The sequence below is a fragment of the Tachyglossus aculeatus genome, chromosome 3 (genome assembly GCF_015852505.1).
Source record: "Tachyglossus aculeatus isolate mTacAcu1 chromosome 3, mTacAcu1.pri, whole genome shotgun sequence".
In the NCBI taxonomy this organism is placed as follows: domain Eukaryota; kingdom Metazoa; phylum Chordata; class Mammalia; order Monotremata; family Tachyglossidae; genus Tachyglossus; species Tachyglossus aculeatus.
The window spans coordinates 62,748,186-62,762,527 of record NC_052068.1 but is presented as its reverse complement, the minus strand read 5'-3'; the positions used below and the strand labels follow the sequence as shown (position 1 = coordinate 62,762,527).

General features: G+C 48.2%; 1 protein-coding gene across 1 annotated transcript; it reads right to left on the bottom strand.

Moving 5' to 3' along the window:
* Positions 1-6,334: 6,334 nt before the first annotated feature.
* FAM241B (family with sequence similarity 241 member B) lies at positions 6,335-13,370 on the bottom strand. The gene is made up of 3 exons (XM_038744063.1): positions 13,296-13,370; positions 10,878-11,009; positions 6,335-7,276 (listed from the first exon to the last, which is right to left on the bottom strand). Exons 2-3 carry the CDS (start codon positions 10,968-10,970, stop codon positions 7,022-7,024), a joined length of 348 nt encoding a protein of 115 aa, XP_038599991.1. The 5' UTR covers positions 10,971-11,009; positions 13,296-13,370; the 3' UTR covers positions 6,335-7,021.
* Positions 13,371-14,342: the final 972 nt, after the last annotated feature.

The following is a 14,342-nucleotide window of genomic DNA, read 5'->3' as shown; positions in this document are numbered from 1 at the left end:
GTCTTACAACCATTTTTAAAAAACTGAATTGACAATTAAAAACATTAGCAATTATCTGGATGTTTCTAGGAATTGAATTCACTCGTCCCACTGTGTCACCTACATACTTGGCTGTGCAGCTCTTGAAATTCATCCTCCGTCTCCAACAGCATCTTCCTGGAGGGTCTCAGGGGGAGGAGGAGGAGGAGGGGCATTATCATGGAGAGAAGCAGCGTGGCTCAGTGGAAAGAGCCCGGGCTTGGGAGTCGGAGGTCATGGGTTCAAATCCCGGCTCCGCCACTTGTCAGCTGTGTGACCTTGGGCAAGTCACTTCACTTCTCTAAGCCTCAGTTACCTCCTCTGCAAAATGGCACCCCCACCATGGAACAACCTGATCACCTTGTAACCTCCCCAGCGCTTAGTACAGTGCTTTGCACATAGTAAGCGCTTAATAAATGCCATCGTATTATTATATTATCAGAAGGGGGAGACAAGGGGCTCACAGCTTTCATCCCCATTTTACAGATGAGGGAACTGAGGCCCAGTGACTTGCCCAAGGTCACCCAAGCAGGCAAGAAGCAGAGCTGGGATTAGAACTCGGGTCCTCTGAGTCCCAGTTCCATCCATAAGGTCACATCAATCTATCAATCAATCAATCCTATTTATTGAGCACTTACTGTGTGCAGAGCACTGTACTAAGCGCTTGGGAAGTACAAGTTGGCAACATATAGAGATGGTCCCTACCCAACAGCGGGCTCACAGTCCTCTCCGGTCAAAGAGCAACCCAGAAAGAAAGAGTGTCAAGAGACCCGTCCGGTCCCACCCCACCTTAGGGAGGGTTGGGGAGCCACCCCCACTCCAAGATCAATCAATCAATCAATCAATCAGTTGTATTTATTGAGCGCTTACTGTGTGCAGAGCACTGTACTAAGCGCTTGTGCTGAGCACCGTACTAAGCGCTTGGGAAGTGCAAATTGTTAACATATAGAGACGGACTCTACCCAATAATAATAATAATAATAATGATGGCATTTATTAAGCGCTTACTATGTACAAAAGCACTGTTCTAAGCACTGGACAACAACGGGCTCATGTTTTCTCTAACGTTGGTTTTACTGTCAGAGTTCTTTCCTGGTTCTCCTCATACCGCTCTGGCCACTTATTTCTTTTCGGGCTCTTTTTGTGGCTCTTCTTCTGCTTCCCATCCCCTAACCGTGCGTATCTCCCTCAAGGCACTTTTCCAGGCCGTGCTCTCTCTTTATTCCCTTGTCTTGCTAGCCCTGCCATCTAATAAGAATTGGGGTTTTTAATCAAGTGCTAAGCACTGAGGTCTCCTCTGAAATCCCACATCTTCTGCCTGCTGGACAGCTGTATGTGGATGTCCCCCCCTGACAGTTCAAGTGTAATTTGTCCCAAACTGAACTCATCTTTCCCCCCAAATCCTCTTCTCACCAAACCTTCCCATCACAGCTAAGATTACCATCCGCCCTGTCCTTGAAGTCCACAACGTTGGCATTGGAGAAGCAGCGTGGCTCAGTGGAAAGAGCCCGGGCTTTGGAGTCAGAGGTCATGGGTTCAAATCCCAGCTCCGCCACGTCTGCTGTGTGACCTTGGGCAAGTCACTTCTCTGAGCCTCAGTTACCTCATCTGTAAAATGGGGATTATGACTGTGAGCCCCATGCGGGACAAACTGATCACCTTGTATCCCCCCCAGCGCTTAGAACAGTGCTTTGCACATAGTAAGTGCTCAATAAATGCCATTATTATTATTATTGTTGTCCTCAATTCTTCCCTCTGTTTCAACCAGCGCTTAGAACAGTGCTTTGCACATAGTAAGCGCTTAATAAATGCCATTAAAAAAAAAACATATAGAGACAGTCCCTACCCAACAGTGGGCTCACAGTCTAAAAGGGGGAGACGGAGAACAAAACCAAACATACTAACAAAATAAAATAAATAGAATAAATATGTACAAGTAAAATAGAGTAATAAATATGTACAGACACATATACAGGTGCTGTGGGGAAGGGAAGGAGGTAAGAAGGGGGGGATGGAGAGGGGGACGAGGGGGACCGCTCTCCAGTCTTTCCGGGCCCTGGCTTGTTCCAGCTCTTGAACTTTCCCCCGCTGCTCTTTCGTCCAGTCTCCCGGACAAAGGCCGGGGAAAGGATGCTTCTCAGGAGGCTTTGTGCGTCCGGTGGCTAGGCTGCGGGATTGTCCCGAGGCCCGCTTCTGGGGAGCAGACCCATGTACACCCACTCACCCGAACACACACTCTCTCTCTCTCTCTCTCACAGCTGAATGGCCTATTAGGGACCCCTTTTGTGAGGTAATTGGATTTCTCCCCTTGTTAGTAGGCAATGAAAATGTCATCTAGGGGATGGGGCAGCCCGAGAGCTCCCCATTCACCGCGAATTAAGTTCAGTCGCCTCTTCGGTGAGCTGTGAAACTATTCAGGCCGCCCCGGCAGGCAGCTGCAGGCTCCCCGGACAATGTTCTCCTCCGCTGTCAGGGGATGCCAACCGGGCGGCCGTCGCCCAAGTCCCGGGTTCAGATCGGTTCAGATACTTGTACGTATCTATTCTATTTATTTTATTTTGTTAATATGTTTGGTTTTGTTCTCTGTCTCCCCCTTTTAGACTGTGAGCCCACTGTTGGGTAGGGACTGTATCTATAAGGTTTTTTTTTAATGGCATTTATTAAGCACTTACTATGTACAAAGCACTGTTCTAAGCGCTTTGTATGTATTTGTTACTCTATTTTATTTGTACATATTTATTCTATTTATTTTATTTTGTTAATATGTTTTGTTTTGTTGTCTTTCTCCCCCTTATAGACTGTGAGCCCACTGTTGGGTAGGGACCGTCTCTATACGTTGCCAACTTGGACTTCCCAAGCGCTTAGTCCAGTGCTCTGCACACAGTAAGCGCTCAATAAATACGATTGATTGATTGATCGGGGCTCTTCCACACAGAGGGAAGTCTGGCAGGAGCAGGCCGTAATGGAAAGCACAGGGGCATGGGGGTCAGAAGGTCATGAGTTCTAATCTTCACTCCACCGCTTGTCTTCTCTGTGCCTCGGTTCCCTCATCTGAAGCAGCGTGGCTCAGTGGAAAGAGCCCGGGCTTTGGAGCCAGAGGTCGTGGGTTCATATCCCGGCTCCACCCACTGTCAGCTGTGTGACTTTGGGCAAGTCACTTCGCTTCTCTGGGCCTCAGTTACCTCATCTGGAAAATGGGGATAAAGACTGTAAGGCCACTGTGGGACGACCTGATCACCTTGTAACCTCCCCAGTGCTTAGAACAGTGCTTTGCACATAGTAAGCGCTTAACAAATGCCATCATTATTATTATTAAGACTGTGAGCCTTAGGTGGGACAGGGACTTTGTCCAACCCGATTAGCTCGTGTCTGTCCCAGCGCTTAGAACAGTAATGATAATAATAATAATAACGGCATTTATTAAGTACTTACTATGTGCAAAGCACTGTTCTAAGCGCTGGGGAGGTTACAAAGAGATCAGGTTGTCCCACAGGGGCCTCACGGTCTTAATCCCCATTTTGCAGATGAGAGAACTGAGGCACAGGGAAGTGAAGTGACTTGCCCAACGTCACACAGCTGACAATTGGCGGAGCCAGAATTTGAACCCACGACTTCTGACTCCAAAGCCCAGGCTCCTTCCACTGAGCCACGCTGCTTCTCCTGCGCTTAACAAGTACCATCATTATTGTTGATGTAAGAGCTGTGTTTGGTACCTCAGCAGAGAGGTCGTTGGGATACTCTAAATTTCTTTCTCCCTAATCGTGGATCTCCAGGCAGGCTCTCCCTCGCGCTGTGCCTGCTTCCCTAATAATAATAATAATAATTGTGGCATTTGTTAAGCATTTACTATGTGCCAGGCAGTGTACTAAGTGCTGAGAAGCAGCGTGGCTCAGGAGGAAAGAGCCCGGGCTTTGGAGTCAGAGGTCGCGGGTTCAAATCCCGGCTCCGCCCACTGTCAGCTGTGTGACTTTGGGCAAGTCACTTCACTTGTCTGGGCCTCAGTTACCTGATCTGGAAAATGGGGATAAAGACTGTAAGCCCTCTGTGGGACAACCTGCTCAGCTTGTAACCTCCCCAGCGCTTAGAACAGTGATTTGCACATAGTAAGCACTTAACAAATACCATCATTATTATTATTGTTATTATTAAGTGCTGGGGTGGATAAGAGCAAATCGGGTTGGACCGTACAGTCTCAATCTCCATTTTACAGATGAGGTCATTGAGGCCCAGAGAAGTGAAGTGACTTACCCAAGGTCACAAGCAACTCCCAGGCCCTTGCTCTATCCACTCCACCACACTGCTTCTCTGGAGAAGCGAACCCCTTCCACCTCAGGAACAGGCCCTGAGCTCGGAGCGACGTCCTGCGGCGAGGGCCAGGGCAAAAATCGAGTGCCGTGCCAGTCCTGGGGGTGGCGAGGAAAAGGACAACCAAGTTACGGGGATCGGGATCCCTAAATAGGGAAGAAAGGAAGGCAGGGGGGCCCATACTGTCACTCCCTTTTCCCACAGGGTTCCCAGGGAGATGAGCCAATCTGGTGGGCAGAAATCCCCAGGTCAAGGCGAGGGGCTCCCGGGCTGAAATGAATTCCGGTTTCCCGGTGTTTGTGAGCAAGCTGGGTGTCCCCCGCTTCCAAATGAGCAGCCAGGCTGCTAATCCAAACTGACAGGGGAACACAGCATTTAGGGGATTAGCCCCTGGGATTAGCAGCTCCATGATGAAGGCCCCAAATGGCCTGTGTTTATCCCCTTCTCCCCCGACACTGTCCCATCCCCCTCATCGGGGCACTCTCTCCAACATCCCTGGAGCTCACAGGGAAGGCCCCTCCGCACTGCGGACAGTTTGTTGTGAACCTTTTTTATGATAGTTAAGTGCTTAGGCACTGTACTAAACGCTGGAATCATCAGGTTGGACACAGTCCCTGTCCCATGTGGGGCTCACAGTCTTAATCCCCATTTTATGGATGAGGTATCTGAAGCTCAGAGAAGGTAGAGAAGCAGAGTGGCTCAGTGGGAAGAGCCCAGGCTTTGGAGTCAGAGGTCATGGGTTCAAATCCCAGCTCTGCCAATTGTCAGCTGTGTGGCTTTGGACAAGTCACTTGACTTCTCTGGGCCTCAGTTACCTCATCTGGAAAATGGGGACTAAGACTGTGAGCTCCCCGTGGGACAACCTGATCACCTTGTAAGCTCCCCAGCGCTTAGAACAGTACTTTGCACATAGTAAGCGCTTAATAAATGCCATTATCATTATTATTATTGAGACAAGTGGCAGAGCGGGGATTAGAACCCAGGTCCTTCTGATTCCTCCAGGAGGCCTTCCCAGACTGAGCCCCCTCCTTCCTCTCCCCCACCTCCCCCTCCATCCCCCCGCCTTACCTCTGTCCCTTCCCCACAGCACCTGTACATATGTTTGTACGTATTTATTACTCTATTCATTTATTTTACTTGTACATATCTATTCTATTTTATTTTGTTAATATGTTTTGTTTTGTTCTCCGTCTCCCCCTTCTAGACTGTGAGCCCACTGTCGGGTAGGGACCGTCTCTATATGTTGCCAACTTGGACTTCCCAAGCGCTTAGTACAGTGCTCTGCACACAGTAAGTGCTCAATAAATACGATTGATTGATTGATTGATTAATTCCCAGGCCTGTGCTCTATCCAATAAGGTCACACTGCTTCTTTTTCCAGAAGAGGGGACGGGGCACAGGCATGCTGGAACAGGAAGGAAAAGGCCTATTGATCTTGCTACAGCTGATGATGTCTCAACGCCCCCATTATCCCATACTACAGCAGGCTTGGATCCAAACTCAGCAGTCAGTCAGCACCTAATTTTCCACACTCTTGCATTTCTAGGCATCGTTGTTTATTCCAGATCGACTATGGCTCCGTACTTGGATGGTGGTCTCCCCCATTAGAGTTTACAATCCCTGTGGGAAGGAATATGTTTTGCGTTTCTGTTGTCCTTTCCCAACCATTTAGCACGGTACATTCCACCCAGCGGTTGCTCAAAATGATACCATTTCTAATAATAATCATAATAATGGTACGTGTTAAGTGCTTACTATGTACTTGTTAAGAGCTTACTATTTTGACACCTGTCTAAATGTTTTGTTTTGTTGTCTTTCTCCCCCTTCTAGACTGTGAGCCCGTTGTTGGGTAGGGACCATCTCTATATGTTGCCGACTTGTACTTCCCAAGCGCTTAGTACAGTGCTCTGCACACCAAAAGCACGAAGCTCCTGAGCTTTTCTCCCTCCTCCCTGCCTCCGAACCAGGATCGCCCACCTCCCAGAATCCAAACAGAAGAGCCACCACAACATTTGCTTGGAAAAAGGAATGGTCTTGTTAGAGCAGACAGCTGCCGGGCGGGAATGTCGGTGCCAGATCGGGGGGCCCCAGGGAGCACCAGGGGCGGGGACGGGGAGCGCCAAGGGGGCAGGAAGCCCGTGCCCACCCTTTCGTGCAACAACCTCGGCCTCTCAGCCGTGGAAACGGTCGCTTGCTAAGGCACTTTCAGCTTCGCATGCTGTGAGCTTTGGGAGCCGATGGGGGAAGGATGTGACTTTGGTCTCAGCTGGGGTTCAGCTCCACTCCCCCACAGAGACGACGACAACAACACACACACTTACAAGCACACACCCTGAAAGCTGAATTCCTGCTCAAATGGCAACAGGGCCCTGAAGATGTGGGGAGGGTACAAAAGCAACGCCGGGCTGCGGTCCCATCGCTAAAAGGTTCTTCTGGACTTCTGGGGGCTTAGCCAGATGAAGCCCACCAGTCAAGGGTGAAGGTCCCTGGGCTGGTGACCGCGATGGGGCCGGTGGTATCCTACCCATCGCCACTCTGGACCCGGGGGCCACTCAGAACCAGGGGCGGGCGAAAAACACCCCAAACCCCAGCTCTTCCACCCCGGAAAGCCTCTAATTCTCATTCCCACTCAGCCACACAGACAGACACACCCCCACCCCGGCCCCCGGCCTCCTCCCTGCGCTCTCCGGGCGTCCCGTCACCGTCGGCTCAGCTGGGAGACCACGTACACCAGGCCTACCAGCAGCAGGCCCCGCACTCCCAGCAGCAGGATCAGGAAGAGGAGGAGGATGGACATCACCGGTTCCACCACCTGGTTGCCCACGTTCCACACCGGGAAGCCCATGGTCACCAGCTGCCGGTTGAGCTCGGAGAACGGGGAGCGCGGCCCCGGGCCGGCCCCGGGCTGGCGGGGCGGTGGGTCCCCGGCTCCCCTCGTTCCGTCGAAGAGGCCCTGCAGAATCAATCAATCAATCGTATTTATTGAGCGCTTACTGGGTGCAGAGCACTGGACTAAGCGCTTGGGAAGTACAAGTGGGCAACATATAGAGACAGTCCCTACCCAACAGTGGGCTCACAGTCTAAAAGGGGACAGCCCGGTGGTCAGCGGCTCTCGGGCTCCCCTGTACAGATTTATTACTCTATTTTACTTGTACATATTTACTATTCCATTTATTTTTTTAATGATGTGCCTCTCGCTTTACTTCTATTTATTCTGAGGACTTGACACCTGTCCACACGTTTTGTTTTCTTGTCTGTCTCCCCCTTCTAGACTGTGAGCCCGCTGTCGGGTAGGGACCGTCTCCGACTTGCACTTCCCAAGCGCTTAGTCCAGTGCTCTGCACACAGTAAGCGCTCGATAAATACGATTGAATGAATAATAATAATGATGATGATGATGATGGCATTTATTAAGCGCTTACTATGTGCAAACCACTGTTCTAAGCGCTGGGGAGGTTACAAGGCGATCAGGTTGTCCCACGTGGGGCTCACAGTCTTAATCCCCATTTTACAGATCAATCAATCAATCGTATTTATTGAGCACTTACTGTGTGCAGAGCACTGTAATAAGCGCTTGGGAAGGACAAGCTGGCAACATATAGAGACGGTCCCTACCCAACAGCGGGCTCACAGTCTAGAAGGGGGAGACAGAGAACAAAACATATTAACAAAATAAATAGAATAGATATGTAGATATGAGGTGCAGAGCACTGTTCTAAGCACTGGGGAGGTTACAAGGCCATCAGGTTGTCCCACAGGGGGCTCACAGTCTTAATCCCCATTTTCCAGATGAGGGAACTGAGGCCCAGAGAAGTGAAGTGACTTGCCCAAAGTCACACAGCTGACAAGTGGCGGAGCCGGGATTTGAACTCACGACCTCAGACTCCCAAGCCCGGGCTCTTTCCACTGAGCCACGCTGCTTCCCCATTGAATCCCCATTGCCCAGAGGTCCGTGGTCAAGCCAGGCCCCCGCCAACCCCTTCCCCCAGCAGTTCCACGGGCTCGGCCTGATTCCGCAGCGAGAAGCAGTGTGGCTCAGTGGAAAGAGCGCGGGCTTTGGAGTCAGAGGTCATGGGTTCAAATCCCGGCTCTGCCAATTGTCAGCTGTGTGACTTTGGGCAAGTCACTTCACTTCTCTGTGCCTCAGTTACCTCATCTGTAAAATGGGGTTGAAGACTGCAGTCCCCCGTGGGACAACCTGATCACCTTGTAACTTCCCCAGCTCTTAGAACAGTGCTTTGCACATAGTAAGCGCTTAATAAATGCCATTATTATTATTATTATTATTCCGGTCCACGGAAATCCAAGGTCGGACGGGGCCGGCTAGGCGACCCTTTCCCCACCACAGGTTTAGCTAGCCAAGGAGGGCTTCCCGGAGGAAGCGGGATGAGGTCAGGACTGCTTCATAGAGGCCGACACTTCCTCCGCACTCCGATGGGCTAGGATCTCAGTTGCGGCGGTTTCTCCCTGCTGGACAGAAGTGCTGGGGAATTTCAAACTGACCCGTAAGCTACACTGATCCCCCAAGCTCCCTTACCTGGGAATTTTAAGGGGGTGGGAGCCAGGTGGCCACCTAATCTAACCCCGCTCTGCCCCCACTCTTTCCTCTCCTTCCCCTCCCCATCCCCCCCCACCTTACCTCCTTCCCCTCCCCACAGCACTTGTATATATGTATATATGTTTATATGTATTTATTACTCTATTTTATTTGTACATAGTTATTCTATTTATTTTCTTTTGTTAATATGTTTTGCTTTGTTCTCTGTCTCCCCCTTCTAGACGGTAAGGCCTTCCCAGACTGAGCCCCCTCCTTCCTCTCCCCCTCTCCATCCCCCCCACCCTACCTCCTTCCCCTCTCCACAGCACTTGTATATATGTTTATATGTATTTATTACTCTATTTTATTTGTACATAGTTATTCTATTTATTTTCTTTTGTTAATATGTTTTGCTTTGTTCTCTGTCTCCCCCTTCTAGACGGTAAGGCCTTCCCAGACTGAGCCCCCTCCTTCCTCTCCATCCCCCCGCCTTACCTCCTTCCCCTCCCCACAGCACTTGTATAGATGTATATATGTTTGTATGTATTTATTACTCCATTTGTTTATTTATTTTATTTGTACATAGTTATTCTATTTATTTTATTTTGTAAATATGTTTTGTTTTGTTCTCTATCTCCCCCTTCTAGACTGTGAGGCCCTCCCAGACTGAGCCCCCTCCTTCCTCTCCCCCTCCTTCCCATCTCCATCCCCCCAGCCTTACCTCCTTCCCTTCCCCACAGCACCTGTACATATGTATATATGTTTGTACATATTTATTACTCTATTTATTTTACTTGTACATAGGTATTGTATTTATTTTATTTTGTTAATATGTTTTGTTTTGTTCTCTGTCTCCCCCTTCTAGACTGTGAGGCCTTCCCAGACTGAGCCCTCTCCTTCCTCTCCCCCTCGTCCCCCTCTCCATCCCCACCGTCTTACCTCCTTCCCTTCCAGCACCCGTATATATGTATATATGTTTGTACGGATTAATTACTCTATTTATTTTACTTGTACATATTTAGTCTACTTATTTTATTTTGTTAATATGTTCTGTTTTGTTCTCTGTCTCCCCGTTCTAGACTGTGAGCCCGCTGTTGGGTAGGCACCGTCTCTAGATGTTGCCAACCTGTCCTTCCCAAGCGCTTAGTACAGTGCTCTGCACACAGTAAGCGCTCAGTATGATTGAATGAATGAATATGTATATATGTTTGTATGTATTTATTACTCTAATCTGTACATAGCTTTCTATTTATTTTGTTGATATATTTTGTTTTGTAGTCTGTCTCCCCCTTCTAGACTGTGAGCCCACTGTTGGGTAGGGACCATCTCTAGATGTTGCCAACCTGTCCTTCCCAAGCGCTTAGTACAGTGCTCTGCACACAGTAAGTGCTCAAAAAGCAGCATGGCTCAGTGGAAAGAGCCCGGGCTTTGGAGTCAGATTTCACGGGTTCGAATCCTGGCTCCGCCAATTGTCAGCTGTGTGACTTTGGGCAAGTCCCTTCACTTCTCTGGGCCTCAGTTACCTCATCTGTAAAATGGGGATTAAGATTGTGAGCCCCACGTGGGAAAACCTGATCACCTTGTATTCCCCCAGTGCTTAGAACAGTGCTTGGCACATAGTAAGTGCTTAACAAATACCATTATTATTATTATCACATGGCAGACAAGGAGTAGAGCCAGGATTAGAACCTACATATATACCAAGTTGGTGACACGTTCCTATGTTCCTCCTTAGGAAGCAGCGTGGCTCAGTGGAAAGAGCATGGGCTTTGGAGTCAGAGGTCATGGGTTCAAATCCCAGCTCTGCCAGCTGTGTGACTTTGGGCAAGTCACTTAATTTCTCTGGGCCTGTTACCTCATCTGTAAAATGGAGATTAAGATTGTGAGCCCTCCGTGGGACAACCTGATCGCCTTGTAAGCTCCCCAGCGCTTAGAACAGTGCTTTGCACATAATAAGCGCTTAATAAATGCCATTATTATTATTATTATTAATAAATACAATTGAATGAATGAATACCTGTCGAGATGAGTTGCCCCGGGCCTGAGAATTAGCCCTCACTCGGGGGTCATCGTCCTGTACGATATCCCCGTTGGCCAGAATCCGCACCATCTTCAGAGGCGAGGGGTGTCCGCTCTCTCCGGGCCGTACCTGCGATAAGTGGCGGAGGAAGACACGGCATTTCCCAACGGGTACCAGGGGAAGAAAGGGTGAACTGGAACCAGTTAGACCGCTCCCACTGGGCTGGTAGCTCGGGACTGGGGGAATAAGCAGCGTGGCTCCGTGGAAAGACCCCGGACTTTGGAGTCAGAGCCCGCTTCTAGACTGTGAGCCTGCTGTTGGGTTGGGACCATCTATATATGTTGCCAACTTCGACTTCCCAAGCGCTTAGTACAGTGCTCTGCACACAGTAAGCGCTCAATAAATACGATTGATTGCTCTATTTATTTGTACATATTTATTCTATTTATTTTATTAATATGTTTTGTTGTCTGTCTCCCCATTCTAGCCTGTGAGCCCGCTGTTGGGTCGGGACCGTCTCTAGATGTTGCCAACTTGGTATTCCCAAGCACTTAGTCCAGTGCTCTGCACATAGTAAGCGCTCAATACGATTGAATGACTGAATCCCGGCTCTGCCAATTGTCAGCTGTGTGGCTTTGGGCAAGTCACCTACCTGTATATATGCATACTTGTTTGTACGTATTTATTACTCTATTATTTTATTTGTACATATTTATTCTATTTATTTTGTTTATATGTTTTGTTTTGTTCTCTGTCTCCCCCTTCTAGACTGTGAGCCCGCTGTTGGGTCGGGACCGTCTCTAGATGTTGCCAACTTGGACTTCCCAAGTGCTTAGTCCAGTGCTCTGCACACAGTAAGCGCTCAATAAATCCGACTGAATGAATGAATCCCGGCTCTGCCAATTGACAGCTGTGTGACTTTGGGCAAGTCACCTAACTACCTGTATATATGTATATATGTTTGTACATATTTGTTACACTATTTTATTTGTACATATTTATTCTATTTATTTTATTTTGTTAATGTGTTTTGTTTTGTTGTCTGTCTTCCCCTTCTAGACTGTGAGCCCACTGTTGGGTAGGGACCGTCTCTCTATGTTACCAACTTGTACTTCCCAAGCGCTTGGTACAGTGCTCTGCACAGAGTAAGTGCTCAATAAATACGATTGAATGAATGAATCCCACCTCTGCCAATTGTCAGCTGTGTGATTTTGGGCAAGTCACCTAACTACCTGTATATATGTATATGTTTGTACGTATTTATTACTCTATTTATTTATTTTATTTGTACATATTTATTCTATTTATTTTGTTAATGTGTTTTGTTTTGTTGTCTGTCTCCCCTTTCTAGACTGTGAGCCCGCTGTTGGGTCAGGACTGTCTCTAGATGTTGCCAACTTTTACTTCCCAAGCACTTAGTACAGTGCTCTGCACACGGTAAGTGTTCAATAAATACGATTGATGATGATGATGTGAGCCCCACGTGGGACAACCTGATCACCTTGTAACCTCCCCAGCGCTTAGAACAGTGCTTTGCACATAGTAAGCGCTTAATAAATGCCATCATTATTATTAAAATGGGGATGAAGACTGTGAGCCCCGTGTGGGACAACCTGATCACCTTGTAACCTCCCCAGCGCCTAGAACAGTGCCTTGCACATAGTAAGCGCTTAATAAGTGACATTATTATTATTAAAATGGGGATGAAGACTGTGAGCCCCACGTGGGACAACCTGATCACCTTGTAACCTCCCCAGCGCTTAGAACAGTGCTTTGCACATAGTAAGCGCTTAATAAATGCCGTTATTATTATCATTATTATTATCATTATTAAAATGGGGATGAAGACTGTGAGCCCCACATGGGACAACGTGATCACCTTGTATCCTCCCCAGCGCTTAGAACAGTGCTTTGCACATAGTGAGCGCTTAATACGTGGGCCAACCTGATCCCCTTGTAACCTCCCCAGCGCTTAGAACAGTGCTTTGCACATAGAAAGCGCTTAATAAGTGGGACAACTTGGACTTCCCAAGCGCTTAGTCCAGTGCTCTGCACACAGTAAGCGCTCAATAAATACGATTGATTGATTGATTGACAACCTGATCACCTTGTAACCTCCCCAGCGCTCAGAACAGTGCTTTGCACATAGTAAGCGCTTAACAAATGCCGTCATTATTATTATTAAAATGGGGATGAAGACTGTGAGCCTTCATCACCGTCTTAATAATAATAATAACAATCATTATGATTATTACTAAGTGCTAACAAATGCCATCATTATTATGTCTGTCTCCCCTCCTCTAGGCTGCTTTATTGCTGCACTGCGCTGTCCCAAGCGCTTAGTACAGTGCCCTGCAAACCGGAGGCGCTCAATAAATAGGACTGGATGGAGGAAAGGCAGCCCCTGGGCCTCACCTGGACGCCTCCCGCAGACGCTCCGACTTCGGCAGCGACCTCCGCCCTGGCTTCTGCTCTTCGGCTCTTCGGGTCTTCGGCTGTTCGGCTCCTCGGCTCTTCGGCTCCTCGGCTCCCCAGGTCTTCGGCTCTTCGGCTCCTCGGCTCCCCCACTCTTCGGCTCTTCGGCTGTTCGGCTCCCCGCGGCCGGCGGCCTAGCGGCGCAGAAAACCGGAAGCAGGAAGTTGCGGGCGCCGGAGGGAAGGGCCGACCCCGCCCGGCCCTGCAGCGCGGCGCCGCATCGCCCTCTACAGGCCCCTGGGGGGAACTGCGGCCACCGCCCCGGGAAGGGCGGGGCTCAGAGGCACCGTTACCCTGACAGCCTCTTGGGAATGCGCTGTGAAAGCGCTATTATTATTATCATTATTATTATTATTGTTGTTGTTGTTGTTATTATTATCATTATCATTATTATTATTATGTAGTATAATAATATTATTATAGTAGTATAATAGTATGTAGTATAATAATAATTATGTAGTATAATAATAATAATAATAATAATAATAAAAAGCCCACTGTTGGGTAGGGACCGTCTCTATATGTTGCCAACTTGGACTTCCCAAGCGCTTAGTCCAGTGCTCTGCACACAGTAATCGCTCAATAAATACATATTTTGTACATATTTATTACTTTTGTACGCATTTATCATTGTTTATTTCATTTACTTGTACATATCTATTCTATTTATTTTATTTTGTTAGTACGTTTGGTTTTGTTCTCCGTCCCCCCCGTTTTAGACTGCGAGCCCGTTGTTGGGTAGGGACTGTCTCTATATGTTGCCAATTTGGACTTCCCAAGCGCTTAGTACAGTGTTCTGCACACAGTAAGCGCTCAATAAATACATATTTTGTACATATATTTATTATTTTTGTACATATTTATCACTCCATTTATTTATTTATTTTACTTGTACATATCTATTCTGTTTATTTTATTTTGTTAGTAGGTTTGGTTTTGTTCTCCGTCTCCCCCTTTAAGACTGTGAGCCCACTGTTGGGTAGGGAT

Coding starts and splice junctions, on each gene's coding strand:
- FAM241B (XM_038744063.1), bottom strand. CDS start 10,970: ATGGTGCGGATTCTGGCCAACGGGGATATCGTACAGGACGATGACCCC. Junction 7,277..10,877: donor GGGGCAACTCATCTCGACAG/GTATTCATTCAT, acceptor TTGATTCTGCAG/GGCCTCTTCGACGGAACGAG.